At 47.1% G+C, this 14552-nt stretch overlaps 2 protein-coding genes across 5 annotated transcripts in view; one reads left to right on the top strand and one right to left on the bottom strand.

The window, feature by feature from the left end:
- Positions 1 to 14552, bottom strand: part of ITGAE (integrin subunit alpha E) — a 71587-nt gene that overhangs the window by 13992 nt on the left and 43043 nt on the right. The window contains exons 17-26 of the mRNA XM_060133668.1: positions 13848 to 13978; positions 12482 to 12645; positions 10926 to 11054; positions 7850 to 7923; positions 4506 to 4638; positions 2368 to 2466; positions 1768 to 1847; positions 991 to 1068; positions 407 to 470; positions 217 to 324 (exon numbers count right to left, since the gene is read on the bottom strand). Of these exons, the coding sequence (XP_059989651.1) occupies positions 217 to 324; positions 407 to 470; positions 991 to 1068; positions 1768 to 1847; positions 2368 to 2466; positions 4506 to 4638; positions 7850 to 7923; positions 10926 to 11054; positions 12482 to 12645; positions 13848 to 13978 (1060 nt within the window). The remainder of the gene's footprint in view (positions 1 to 216; positions 325 to 406; positions 471 to 990; positions 1069 to 1767; positions 1848 to 2367; positions 2467 to 4505; positions 4639 to 7849; positions 7924 to 10925; positions 11055 to 12481; positions 12646 to 13847; positions 13979 to 14552) is intronic.
- The window catches only part of HASPIN (histone H3 associated protein kinase), a 63817-nt gene that overhangs the window by 28197 nt on the left and 21068 nt on the right, over positions 1 to 14552 (top strand). Inside the window, exon 3 of one of the 4 annotated variants that reach the window (XR_009537490.1) lies at positions 136 to 253. The exons of 1 other annotated variant lie outside the window; for it this stretch is intronic. Coding sequence is in view for 2 of the 3 variants with exons in the window: in XM_060133682.1 (XP_059989665.1) it covers positions 136 to 220 (85 nt within the window). In the remaining variant the exon portion in view is untranslated. Of the gene's footprint in view, positions 1 to 135; positions 254 to 14552 lie in introns of those variants that run through there. 2 more of the 4 variants (XM_060133681.1, XM_060133682.1) reach the window with 2 other exon arrangements.

Genomic DNA, 14552 nt, shown 5'->3' with positions numbered 1-14552 from the left:
TTTTCATCAAGGGAAGAAAAACTGGAATGTCGTTTTAAGGGCTGAGTGGTTAATATTCCTTGTAAACATGACTTTGGTAATTTACTCCTAAAATGTGTTCCCAGGTTAACTAATCTTTTTCTACTCCTTTTCTAGAGTTCTAGTTTTTCTACCTTTGAAAATCCACAGTCACTCTGGAAAGAGATGTGATGGTGATGTAGAACCGCCTCTATGTACCTGAGTCTTGGTCAGGTTCTTCACTCTTATGACCTGGAAACCTTGTAATTTAACTGGAACACAAATTTGCAGCTGGAACTCGGCTCCAAAGAGGTTCTCTCCATGTATCTGCAAAATAAATCAGAGCGGGAAGTCACGGCTGGTGTTGCTTTGCCACCTATGGCTTTGCAATGACAAGCACAGCACTTACATTGAAGAGGAACTCCTTGTGGTGGGAAAGCCCCTGGCTTGTGTTCATGTACGTCACTGATGGTCTGCATTTGAGAGGACATGGGTTAGGCCTCAAGGCCCCTTTCTCATTTTAAAAAACCTCAATGCTACCAACTGGATACACTAGGACAGAGGGCACCTGATCCTTAATAGGGATCAAAGCTGAATATCAAAATGTAAGGTGGTGGTAGGGCAGTTGGGATCAGGTTAGAATATTCGAATTCTGTATATATGGGCTGGTTCTGTATCTAATTATAATGCCTTAGAGTGGCCTTACTTTTTTCCTTCCTTTCTTCCCAATCCCATAGCCCCTCTCTTCCCTCCTTAGCATCACATCAGTTCCCTTTTGTATCAAGACCACTTGGCACTGCTCCTCCTTTGATTATGACCATGGGGTTTCTAGGACCCAACTGTTAGTGCCCTAGACGTCATTGGGCGCCTGGGTTCTAAGCAGCCTCCTCTCAGGGAAGGGTAATGCCCACATCTACCCTGACCACAAGTTCCACCCACAAGAGAAAATGCCTGAAGCTGTCCCGCAGGTGTGGGCCCCTTGGAAGTACTTACTTGGGAAGAACTGCAATGAAGGCATGTTTGAAATGAAGGCTGTGGGTCTTACTGACCAAAGACCTTCTTTCATTGGAACTAGGAAATAACAATGTCAGTTTACAGCACACCTGCTTTGTACACATGGCTTCTTACCTTGGCTTCCTGGGATCACTGGGGGTCAGATAGAAAAGACTCTGGGAGATAAGCAATTAGAGTGCAGAAGACGCTCTAGAAGACCATACTTAGAGAAACTGATTTTAAAAGGGTTTCTCAACCTAGATAACATTGACATTTGGGGCCAGATAAGTCTTTGAGAGAGGCTGTTCTGTATATTGTAGGATGTTTAGCAACGTTGCAGGCCTCTACCCACTAGATGCCAGTAGCACCCACCCCAAGTGGTGCCAGTCAAGTGTCTCCGGGCGCTGCCCCTGGGGGCAGAACCACCCCTGTTTGAGAATTTTCCCAACACCGTACCCGGCTCTACCCCAAACACAGAGGTTTTGCAGAAGACAGAGCTTCTCTGAAGTTAAATGAACCAGAATTAGAGCTCCAGTCCAAAGCTCATTCTTCCAGACCATACCATAGTTTTACTTTGTCAGTAAAAGAACATTTTAAATATCTTCGATAACAAGAAGGGAAAGCCAAGTCACAGCAGGGACACACGTGCCTTCTCAGGGCTCACTGAGGTTCCCCTTCCTGGGCAGTGAGGGAGCCAGAGCTATTATGCACGCACATGGGAGGGAGGCTTCTTGCAGGGCTACAGGCTGGGCCTGCTCTAACACAGGCATTACTTACTTGGTGACTGTCACAGCGATGTCGGCTGTCCTGTTTGGAAAGGCACTCTCCTCCAGCTGCCAAACTAATGAAAAGTTTGCCTGTTTAAACAAACAAAAAAGGTCACTTGATTCCCCTTTATACCACTCACAACTCAAACTGCTTCCTACTAACTAAACAGACCTGGGAAACATAATTCATACTCCTCATGTTTTTGTAGCACAGCATGCTTCAAGGTCCGTTATTCCACGTTAAGCCTCACAGTGTCAAGATGGAGTAAGTGGGGCAGACAGGATTACTCCCTTTTACAGTTGAGGAAGCTGCTTCAGAGATTTCCCACAGTACAGAGATCATCAGTGGCAGATCAGGGACTCATAACTTTGGCTCTGATGCTCCTTCCATACTGCACCCAGCTTCACTCTGCTGTACTGGGGTGTGTCAACCATTTATCTGTGGCTGTATCCCTCACCCCCACCACTCCCCACTTTCAGAGCACGCTTGGCCGCTCTGAGCACTCTAAGAGAAGTGTGGAGACTGCAACTGAGATTCTAATGAGACTGGGAAGTAGAAGACACCAATCCCAGGGTAGTGAGACGAGTCAGCCAATCAAAACAGACTCACAGATGACCTCTTGAGTACGGGGTGACCGATCTTGCAGTTCATGACCAGGACAGAAGCAGTTGGCTTAGGGTCATCGCACTGAATGTCTGGAGAAGGAGGCTGTTAACATAAAAGACGTTGTTTTTGTTTTGTTTTGTTTTTGACATTGATTTTAAACGGCAAAAAAAGGAGCAGTTTCCTCACACCAATTCAACATGCCAGACGCCCTGCCAGGAGCAAGGGACACAAATAAATCAGACTCTGTCCTTGTCTCCCTCACAAGCTGGGCAGTAAGGGCTCAATGCTAGATGGTTGAGGAATTTAAATACAAGGCCTGAGGAGTGGTTCTGTGAGAGCAGTACAGAGAAAAGCAGTAGAGAAAGATGAGGTCCAACCAGGAGGATTCAAAGTCTTCATGGGGAAGGAGACGTCTGAACTGGGCCTTGGACCAATGCAGATTTCGTGTACTGAGCCAGGCTGGAAGGCCAGCATGAGCCCGCGCACTGCCATGCAGCCTTTTTCAGCCACGGTTCCTCATCCAGACCACTGAATACAGAAAGTGACTTGCGTAACTACTATTTTCTTAATTCTCCCAAGGATGCTGCATCTAGTTCCATTCTAGATGCTTAGGAGATCATGGCATTCTTCTCATGTAATGCATGCTGTCTTAGCCCAGATAGCCTCAGACCACTAGGGACACAGTCGTAGTATGACAAAGCCAGGTTTGTTGACTCATGACAATGAGGAAAACTGCACTGTGGTGTATCTCACCAAACAAAGGAAAAGACAGTTATTAAAGGATTCTGGGGAAAGGTGGAGTTCAGGGGAAACGTAGACAAAGCAGTGTTTTGATAGGCCCAAAACAAAGCAGGGCTGCGTGTAAAAGGCCACTCAGCATCAGGGCTGGACTGCAAAGTGGACTCAGGGACCCATGTCCTTGGAAACTATTAAGGTGAATGTGAAAAGTTACGTCCAGAAACATTTTATCTGAAGCTCCAAGCCTCAGACGGAAAATGAGAGTGCTTCTTTGTCAAAGTGGCTTGGACTCTCCAGGCAAGAGTAAGATGGTTTCATAATTACAGATAAAACTTCAAACAGCAAAGTTTCTGACTGCCTATGATTTTAGGGAACAAAATTGCTCAGTGTTACAATATTTTACAGCTGCAGGGTGTTCTTGGGAGAAATACTGTTTCCTAGTATCTTGCAGCTGGCTTTGAGTCTGTGCTCCCAGGCTGATGAAAGGCCAAGCAGACTCTTACTTTCCAGTCCAAGCTACTTTGAGATTATTTCTCTCTCAGAACTCTAGTTAAGAAAGGCTGCAAGGGGACTTCCCTGGTGGCACAGTGGTTAAGAATCCGCCTGCCAATCAGTGCAGGGGACACGGATTCGAGCCCTGATCCAGGAAGATCCCACATGCCACAGAGCAACTAATCCCGTGCGCCGTAACTACTGAGCCTGCGCTCTAGAGCACGTGAGCCACAACTACTGAGCCCGCGTGCCACAACAACTGAAGCCTGCACACCTAGAGCCCACGCTCCACAACAAGAGAAGCCACCTCAATGAGAAGACCACATACTGCATGAAGAGTAGCCCCCACTCACCGCAACTAGAGGAAGCCCGCGTGCAGCGACAAAGACCCAATGCAGCCAAAAATGAATAAATAAAATAAATAAATTTATTTAGGGGCTTCCCTGGTGGCACAGTGGTTGAGGGTCCGCCTGCCGATGCAGGGGACGCGGGTTCGTGCCCCAGTCCGGGAAGATCCCACATGCCGCGGAGCGGCTGGGCCCGTGAGCCATGGCCACTGAGCCTGCGCGTCCGGAGCCTGTGCTCCGCAACGGGAGAGGCCACAACAGTGAGAGGCCCGTGTACCGCAAAAAAAAAAAAAAAAAAAATTATTTAAGAAAAAAAGGCTGCAAGCAAAAGGAGTGATTAGGCAGCAAAATAGCACCATTGAAGATTTTTAAAGCAGAGAATGACGTGATTGGATCCATGGCATATAGTTGGATTAGAGGGGGGGGGATCCATCTAGTTAATAATCATTTACTGGATGGACCAGGGTGAGGCCGGAGGCAGAGTTAGGAGGTTGCCGTAACAAAGCAAGTATGCCAGAAGGGAGAGCCACGAGCAGTGTGGTTCCCAAACGCTGTCATAGTTACCTTTTGTATCCTCTTAAACTGCAAGTTTCTGGGGTAATTCAAAGCCATGCTTGTCATGTAGGAATCTTCCCCAGAGTTAGTTAGGCTAATGTTCATGCTCAGCTCCTTTGTGAGACCCACCACCAATTCCTGCCTGCACAGGGTAGGCAAATAGATAAATGTTACCAGTTTATTCAATCTGTACAAACCTCAGTGCAATACAACAGCACCTTTTAAACTAACTCCTTAGATAAATTGCTTAAAGGATACATTTAGCCTAGATTTTCTTCCCCTCAATGTAAGCAAACATCTGGACTGCCATACCTCAGCTGCTGTGTGACATGACCATTCACGTAATGTTTACCATGTGTCAAGGACTGTGTTAAATGCTTCACACGCTCAGTTAATCCTCGTAATAACCCTATGAATAGTACGGTTGCTATCTGTTCTATAGAGAAGGGATCAGAAGCCAAGGGAGGCTAACTGACTTGCCTGAAGTCCAGCAGCCTCAAAAGGGAGTTGGGAGAATTAGACCTAAACCCTCTTTCTACCACCAATGCACTGTGACCCCAGGCAACGTACTTCGTGAGACAAATTCATCCATCTCACGTACATTTACAGAAGACTTTCTCTGTGCCAGACACCCTGCTCGACATGGCAGAAATAGCACACGGGGGACAGATGCTGCCCCTGCCCCTGTCTTGGCCTCAGCCTTCCCACCCACAAAATCATCCCGGCCCTTCCAATTTAAAGGCTGTGGGTTAAAACATGAATCTATTCAGCCTGGAGAAGGCTTGGGGACATGTAAGTGCTTCTTTCCATCCGCTGAGGCACCATGGGGCCCCTCAGTAATTGAGACCTACAGGGAAACATATTAACAACAAAGAAAACTTTCTAACCCTCTGAAAGGTTCAAAGATGGAATGTGCAGCTCTCGAGAGTAATGTGACCTGTGTCTTGTTGTGTTGTTTCTGTTTTTATCACAGCTGAGAAAAGGATAGATTGGAGGGCTAGAGGGGGCAGAGGCAGAGCTTGTGTGGGGATCCATCTGGGAGATGATACAGGCCTGAAATCAGACAGTAGTAGTGGGGATGGGCAGGGGGTAGAAACCAGAGGTGATAAGGCCGTGCTTGCAAGCAGCACAAAAACGAGAGAGGAGTCGAGGATGCCTCCTGAATTTCCAGCTTGGATGACCGAGTGGGGCTAGTCATGAGGGAGAGAACACAGGGGGAAGACCAGAGGGCAGAAGTTGATCAGATGGGTTCAGTCCAGGGCATGATGAGAGGTGCCCAGAGGACAGGAAGGCAGAGATGTTGAAATGTCAGTAAGGTATCCTGTTCTAGAGCCCAGGAGAGAGATCTGAGAGTCACTGGAATATTTACCAGGGGTTCTCAACCTGAGGGCTGGGGCAGTTTCAGAGGGCCCCAAATGCAAACACCAGTGGATGCAAGTGTGATCTTCTAGGGAGAAAGCTCTGTAGTCTCCCTTAGATTCTTTAGGAGATCCATGTCCACAAAAAAGGTCAAAGCCATTGAGACATTTGGTTGCTAAGGATTAGGTTCAATACTTTTGAAAAAAGAAGAGACTGCTGGCTGTGAACACTAGGGGGTGATGTAGGGCCAGCTGTTTCACTGTCTACTTCACAAGGACGTGGCTGGGAGGGCTTTCTCCGCTGTAATTAATTCCCTGTGAGAAACAACTGCGTCTCCTTGTTAGGCTGGCTTCCAAAGCACTCAAAAGCCTTGAATTGGATCCTTAGTGACTGAGAGGGGCAGCGCTAAGCCATCCACATCTGAAATACAAGTCCTGCAAATGTCTATGAGAAGGCTTACCAGGACTCAGAGAACAGTGCTCTTCCCCAGAGATGCCAACTCCGGCCAGCTGGCCATCAGTGCCATGTTACACACACAGCACTAGGAGTCAGGGAAGGCATTTTAAAACCACCACATGTCCAAAACCAAACTCATGATCTCTTCCTCCCCACCCTGCCTTCCAAAACAATTCTTCCAAAAGCTTCCCTAATTCAGTTCTTGACATCACCATCATTCTAGAATGCAGTGCGGTCCAACAGAACTCTGGCAGTAGTGAAAATGACCTATGCTGTGCTGTTTAATACCACTAGCCATATGCGGATCCTGAGCACATGAAATGGGCCCAGTGCAACTAAGGAACTAAAATTTAATTTTAATTAATTTCAATTTAAATAACCAAGTGTGACCAGAGCCTATTGTATTGGACAGCACAGTTCTAGATGCTCAGGCTGAAGCGTTGAAAGACTTCTTAGACTCCTGTCTTTCTCTCACTCCGCACATCCAATCTGTCATCCAATCCTGTGGGCTCTAACTTCAAAATATAACCACCTTCATTGCTACCACCCTGGCCTAAGTCACATCACTTCTCACCCGAGTTACTACAGTAGCTCCCTACTATTGCCCCGCCTCCACCTTTGCTCCTACAGTCTACTCTCAACGCAGCAGCAAGAATGATCCTGTTAAAGTGCATGGTCGTGTCATTCCTCTGACTTCTCAGCTCGCGGTAAAAGTCCTCATGGAGATGCAGCCACGTATGACCTTTCCTCCCCTCACGTGACCTCTCCCTCCCTCATCTACTGCAACCATGCTGGTGTCCTGGCTCTTCCTCCCATCTCCAGGGCATTTACAGGTGTTCTTCCTTCAGACACCCGCAGAGTTCATTCCTCCACCTCCTTTTGCATGCACCCAAATGTCACCTTCTCCATGAACATTCTCCTGACCACTCTATTTAAAACTGCCACCCCACCTCCCCCCGGCATTCCATCCCCCCTTCCCTGCCTTCTTTCTCTTCATAGTATTGATACATCTCATCAACACAAAGTTGACTTATTACCTTCTCCCCCTAAAAGCAACAGGAGGGCCGGGATTTTTGTGTGTTGTTTACTGATGTACCTCTAGCACCTAGAGTGCTGGGCACAGAGGAGATGCTCCGTAAATATGCAATGAATTAAGGAATTTGGTTAAGAGGTGAGCCAGGGAAGAGGTTACCTCTAACTGAAGTGGTCCTAGGAGTGAGAGACCCTGAGTTAACGAAAATAGCATTGTCCGGGATGTCCAGAGACCTGGGTGTAAGTCCACCCAATGATCATGCGACCCCACACAGGCCCTCAACTACTGAGTCTGTTGCCTAATCTATAAAATAGGAATACAAATTTCTGTCTTGCCTCCCTCACTGGGTGGGTGGGGAAGCAAGAGATAATAAGTGCAGAAGCCCTTTGTGGGCCATGAGGGGAAGGGGGAGGAAGTGAGCGGTCCATCCTGGTGAGGGGTTTGCCCAGGTAAGCCTTCAGGAGGAAGTTAACTGCAGAAACCGTGACGACTGGATTCAACTCACTGAGAGAGGGTGGTGGCCAACTGCAGCTCAGCGACACAGAACAGCTTATTCTTGCAGGCCTTCTCGTAGGGCAGCTGTAACCAGACAGAGAGGGGCAGGATCAGCCCAGGGACCCCGCCATCCCCGCCTTGCTTCATGATCTCCTTAGCACATTCCTGTCCCTCCTGCTGACTCTGAGAAGTGCAGGTGAAGGCTGACAGGCTGGGGTTGTGTCCACAAGGCCGTGACAGCTGTGACTGTGACATTCCTTGGCTTGTCAGGGATGGGGATGTGCTTGGTCCTACAACACAGGTACCATGCATCAGGCCACTGGCCAAGGTCAAAAATGGGGTGACCTTCGTGAAACGGTGGGAATGCCTGTCGCTTTCACATTATGCTAATTAAGCAGCAACACTCACAACTCACTATTTTGAACATTTGGGGGAGGAAAACCCAGGTGAAGAAAAGCTTCCTTAGTCCTCTTAAGTAGAGCAGCAACAGCAGGGGACAAAAGGGGGTAAATAACCAAATATTGTCAAGGTCCAGTCCCGTGAGGTCCTCTACCCCCATGGCTAGTCTTCTCTGTAGGTTAAATATTCCACCTTGCAATCTTGCCTACACCAAACAAATTCGGAAAGTCGCACTGGGTCCAAAAGGCCCAGTCAAGGTTGAAAAGCTCCAGCTCAGGTTGAAAAATCAAGTTGTCTACAGGAGCTGGTCTATTTTTTATTCTGAAGGAACCACAGCCAGCTCTCTAACTGGGGAACCTCTGCATTTATCTTCCCAGCAGCCAGTGACCATCGCAGCAGCTTTATTGAACAGCAGCAAGGACTGTTTCCATGACCTGGAGCTAGAATGGGAGCCCAGAGCTTGAAAGAAAACCTTCTGCTTCCCAGAGAAGGGAGATGCAGTTCACAGGAGTCAGAGCTTGGAGCTCTATCTGACTGGGTCAACAATTGGGGGCAGGTTTTTTTAGTTTTGTTTTTAATACAGCCAAGCAGCCTGCTCTCTTTCAGCACGATTATAACACCCTAAGCTCCCAGCTAGAACTCATTCTCTGGAAACATCTATGTGCCTAACCTAACACCAAATCATTTCTCCTCATCCATTTTATCAGTGGGATAATTTCTTTAAAACCTCTTTGCCAAACCATCAAACTAATAGTTGATTAAGGTAAGAATCCTGAATGGATGTTAAACAGGATATATGCATAGTCTCAGAGCATCTCCCCATAAGATACTTATTAATTACAAAGGGAAATAGCACCAGGAATGGGACAAATTAACATGATGTGCCTCGGATACGATGCACTTAGAGGGGTGAGACCTCATTTCTGGGATATTCCTGCCCAAAATGCATAACCTGAATCTAACCATGAGGAAACATCAGACAAAGACAGGTTGAGGAACATTCTACAGTATAACTGGCCTGTACCCTTCAAGAATGTAAGGTCATTAAAGACAAAGAAAGATTGAGAAATTATTCGAGATTAAAGGAGACTAAACAAAAGTAATGAACTATCCTGGTCCAGAAAAAATTTTTTTTCTTTTGCTAAAAAGGACATTAATAGGACAACTGGTGGTATTTGAATAAAGTTTGTAGATTATAGTATTTCATCATTGTAAATTTCCTGGTTTGGATCATTGTACTGTGGTTATGTAAGAGAGTGTCCTTGTTTTTTAGGAAATACATATTGAAGTATCGGGAGTAAAGACGCATCATATCTGTAATTAACTCTCGAGTGGTTCAGAAATATAAATTTCTGAGACTACATATGTATATGTGTAAGATATACATGAGATTTTGTATATATAGAGAGAGAGACAGAGAATAAAGCAAATGTGATAAAAGGTTAAAATGTTAACATTTGGGGAATCTGGATAAAGGATGGGAATTCTTTGGACAATTCTAACTTTTTAGTAAGCAAAATATTTCAAACTAAAGTTTTCTTAAAACAGAATATATATAATTAGTGATAATCTGCTTTGTTGACAAAACTTTATTATTAGTTCTCCCAGTCTTTTCTGAACCATCTAAGTGTCAATGCCAAATTTAAAAAATTTAGAAAATTAATATACTATTATAAATTTAGAATAAATTTGCCTAAAAAATTAAAATGAGAATCTTTGCTCATCGGGAACCTGATCCTCCCTCTTCCTGGGCAGACGAGCGATAGGAACAGTCACCCTGATGACGTTGTTCTCTTATTTCTATTTACCTTTCGTGATTGATGCATTGGGTGTTAACCAAAACTGGAGCTAAAGGCTTATATAACTGAATTAATATAGAGCATTCTTGTACAAATATTGGACAGTTGTGAGTGTCCTATGATTACTAGAAATATACTTCTGCTACCTGAAGCTTTTCTGTACCAGCAAGAACTACTTTTGGCTTACTTTTACTTTTACTTTTGGAGGCTCAATGCATTCCAGCTAACTGTAATTATTACTTTTCAATGCTCATGTTATCACTTCTTTGATCCTGCTGATTTTTCTGTACCCCATAAGACTGTCTAAATGAATACTGACAGAATACCCCAGGGGGCCAGGGCCTGAGTGGGAACAAAATCTCCTTAGATATCATAGAATCAAGAAACTTTACTGTTTTTTTTCCCTCTCTGATTTCCTGTAGTTATGAGAAAAGTTTTTTGTGACACTATCCATCTGCTAGGGTATAGGTCTGGTGGGCCATTCAGCCTGAAGGCCTGGGCAGGACCTGGGCAGGCAGGTATGCCAAAGGGCATCCTCTCTGCAGCGCGGGGCAGGTGGGCTCCAGTGCAGTCCCCACCCCTCACCACTCCGTTATCAGAGACTCTTGCCAAGGTGGGCAATGTATTCACATGCTTCATTAAATATGTAGCAGGCACTTTTGTGAACATGAAAGAACGAGCCTTGGGGGTGGTTTGGAGACGTGTATTACCCACCAGTGAGGTCCTGGGCAAATTAACACCATCTCAGGAACTCTATATCCTTGTTTGTACAGTGAGGGGCCTAAATGCTGTCTGAAGACCCTCCCAACTTTAACATTCTTTGAAGACAGGGGAGCAGGTACTTTTAGGGGGATGGCTCCCAGGAGAGTCTGGTCCGAGCTGAGTCACCTGGAAGATGGCAGAGGGCTCAGCATAGAAGTCCAGGATAGGCTGGGGATGGTCCCTCCGGCCCTCGGGGGTCTGGAGTTGGTAGCTGACCTTGACACTGATGTTGGAGAAGCAGTCCTCCTGACAGAGCTGCAGAGTCACCAAGGAAGGCAGGGTTGGAGTTGGATGTGGGGGAGAAGATGACAAGGAGACTACTTTTAACTTTGATGCAGTCACAGTAAGAAATAAACAATGAAAGTGGTAAGCCAGGATTCCGAAGCCTCTTCCAAATAGGCCCGGCTGCCAAGAGCACTGGGAAAACCTCCCTTGATCTGCCATGGCCTCGGGCACCGTAACTCCTTATGGTTCCTGCCCCAATCACAACGGGATTCTGGCCGTTAGGAGTTAAAAGCTGGCCTGGGTTTTATTCAGAGTACAAAGGGGAGCCACGAAAGGGAAGAGTCACGGCCACGTCTGTGTTTACAAAGATCTTTCTCCAAGCAACACGGAGGATACGCTAGAGAAATAAAAGCTGAAGACCAGGAGATGGGCTGGGATGCTGTTTGCCATTCTCTTTGTTTATTGAGCCTTTTTGCCAGGTGGGAGCTTTGAACACCTGAGAGTAGGTGAGCACGATTCCCAGGTGGAAAAGGTAGTTATGCTTGTATTTAAGGAAGCCATAGATTTGCTAGAAACTCGTTCTTAATCCATTTAACAATCAACAGACATGGGAACAGATGTGTAGTCAGAAGAATAATTTACGAGTTTATTGGAATAAATGATCCTTTTAGGTCCACAACTCTGGGTCCTGTCAGGCTCTGGGTCCTGACTCTGGGTCCTGACAATACATCTTTCATGTCTCTAGGCACATTTGTCAGGAGTAAACTTTTGTATATCACAACTTTTGTCTTTCTATTTCTACTTTCTCTCGTTCAGGTTTTCTGATGTTGACCCATGCAAGGGCCCTCTGCCCCACTTTTATTATCAGGTGAGGGAAGGAGCCCTGTTATTCCCAATTTATTACGAAGAAAAATGTCAGCAATTAGAGAATTTCCCTCTTTGTCCAGTTTCTAGGAAGCTCAGAGATCTACTTAGTGTTCAATTTCGGTAGGTTTCTTTTCTTTCTGGCCACTCTGCACAGCATGCGGGATCTTAGTTCCCAACCAGGGATCGAACCCACGCCCCCTGCAGTGGAAGTGAGGAGTCTTAACCACTGGACCACCAGGGAAGTCCCTCGGTAGGTTTCTTTAATTTGGATTTATGGTACCATAACTCCCACCTCCCATGCCATCACGTGGTTCTTTTTTTTTTTTTTTTTTTTTTTTGCCCGCATCGTGCTGCTTGTGGGATCTTAGTTCCCTGACCAGGGATTGAATCCGGGCCCTCAGCAGTGAGAGCACAGAGTACTAACCACTGGTCCGCCAGGGAATTCCCCCATCATCTGGTTCTTAATCTATTATGATTATTTCAGTTGCCTCATTTGTGTGTATGGGTACATGTGCTTCATTGCATGCACCTCAGTTCTTTTCTCAACAATACAGACCCCTCTAGACTTTTTTGGAAACTCCTCCACTTACCTCTCCCTCTGTGGGAACCAGCAGGAAGGGCTCACAGAGACGGGGGCCCGTGCCCCACTCCCTAAGGGAGCTCTGACACAGCCTCTCATCTGAACACTGCAGCCTTTTCCTCTGCTTCACCACATCCACGTCCAAAGTGAAGTTCAGAGAGGTCTCTTTGAGGCCTGGGAATGAAGACCAGGTCTTCCTGATGAGACTGGGATGGGCAAGCCCCAGACAGAGGGCCCTCCCATGAGTCCCTCCTGAGTGGTGCCCCCACGTAGGCGCTTCCCCAAGCTGCTTCTTCATTTCAAAGGTACTTTTCTCATGTCTTCCGGCACCCAGCTAGGGTCCCTCAGTGCACCAGCCCCAAACCCGGAGCAGCACATCCCAGGGGCTGAGTCAGGCTTCCCTAGGGGAAGAAGCGCTTAGGGAGGAGGCTGGGATTGAGGGGGAAATGAGGAGGAGCAAAAAGTCAAGGAATAGAGAGAGAAACCACAGAGTAAAACCTGAGGACAGCAGAGCTGGAAGCACCTTGTAGACTACCTGGGCCAGCTCCCTCACTGTGGAGAAAAGAAACCAGGGCCCAGAGAGTGAAAGACGCCCTCCCAGTGCACACAGCCACCCAGCAGCTGCCATGCGGGCTCTGTGGCCTGAACCTTTCAGCCTATACAGCTGGAACCGATAGGCCTGCCCTTTCCTACTTAACAGATTTGATCGTGGGCTCTTGCAGGAAAGCCAGCCCACCTGGGAGAGCACATGCTGACCTGCAGGAAGACATCCCCAGGATTGTTACCGAGAGCTTAAGCCCTGGGGACGGTTGCTGGGGGATTGTTCTGGCGGGGATCTCCTGGGTTGGCGGTGAGCACCTGGGCTGTGAAAGCCATGCCTTCTGGAAGTTCTCCCAACCAGTGCCAACTAAGCGGATGGGAAGGGAGGCCAGGCCTCTGGCAGGTTATCCAATCCCCCTGGGCCAGGGAGACATGGTGAGCAGGGAAGGGGAGAAGATGTAAATCAGGGAGAGAGAGGACAGGTACTTCTCGGGAGCCCTGTGCACACACAGGTGTGGGCACGGTAGGTGGAGATGCACAAGTGCCGGCCTTCTTCTGAGTCTCCTTTCAGAAACTCAACCCTTCAACCCAAGGAAGGGATCCAGTGCCCCTTTTCCCAACAGGGTCAGAGAGACCCCTTCAGAGTGTGGACGTGACAGCAGATCACCCTTTTCTGGGGCGGTTCCCATTAAATTGAACCTAAGGTCAAAGGAGCTAAAGCCTAACAGAAGGATTTCATGACACCCCACCCCCACCCAGCCCTCTTTTCCTGCCCCCCACTGAAGCCAACAGGGACTGACCACAGCACTGGACGGGTCAGCTAGGCTGCCTGTTACCTGACTCAGCAGCTGCGGACACATAGCTGATTTCAAAACACAAATTCACATTCACGCTATTGTAGAAGCCAATGGGCAGTGCCTTGGGGGTGAAGGTCATGGACAGCTTCAGACGAACCACAGGTCTTGAGCTAAACAAGACAGCAAAGAGGACCATGAGAAGGGACCACAGGACTTCTGGATCGGTGCCTGGGCTCTTCCTTCATTCAGTGAATATACATTGAACACCTCGCTTATGCCAAGTGCTATTCTGAGTCTTCAGGATACTACAGGGAAAGAGATAAGCCCTGCTCTAGTGGGAAAACAGACAACAAGCAGATAAACAAGAAGAAACAGGAAAATCCTACGTACAGGAAATGCTATGATAAAAATAAAATAGGATTGGGACTTTCCTGTCAGTCCAGTGGTTAAGACTCTGTGCTTCCATTGCAGGGGGCCCGGGTTCGATCCCTGCTCAGGGAACTGAGATCCTGCATGCCGCACAGTGTGGCCAAAAAATAACTAACTAACTAAATAAATAAAATAGGATAAGGTAATAGAGACTGGGGGCTACTTAGCTGGTGGTCAGGGATGGCCTCACAAATGAGGAGACATTTAAGTTGAGCTCTGTTACCAAGAAAGAGCCCGCTCTGTGAAGATCTAGGGGAACTGCATTACAGGCAGAAAGCACAGCTGATACAAAGGGCCTGTGGTAGGAATGAGTCT

The sequence above is a fragment of the Lagenorhynchus albirostris genome, chromosome 20, assembly GCF_949774975.1.
Source record: "Lagenorhynchus albirostris chromosome 20, mLagAlb1.1, whole genome shotgun sequence".
NCBI classification, from domain to species: Eukaryota; Metazoa; Chordata; class Mammalia; order Artiodactyla; family Delphinidae; genus Lagenorhynchus; species Lagenorhynchus albirostris.
The sequence above is the reverse complement of the archived record's forward strand: the minus strand, read 5'-3'. Positions and strand labels throughout refer to the sequence as shown.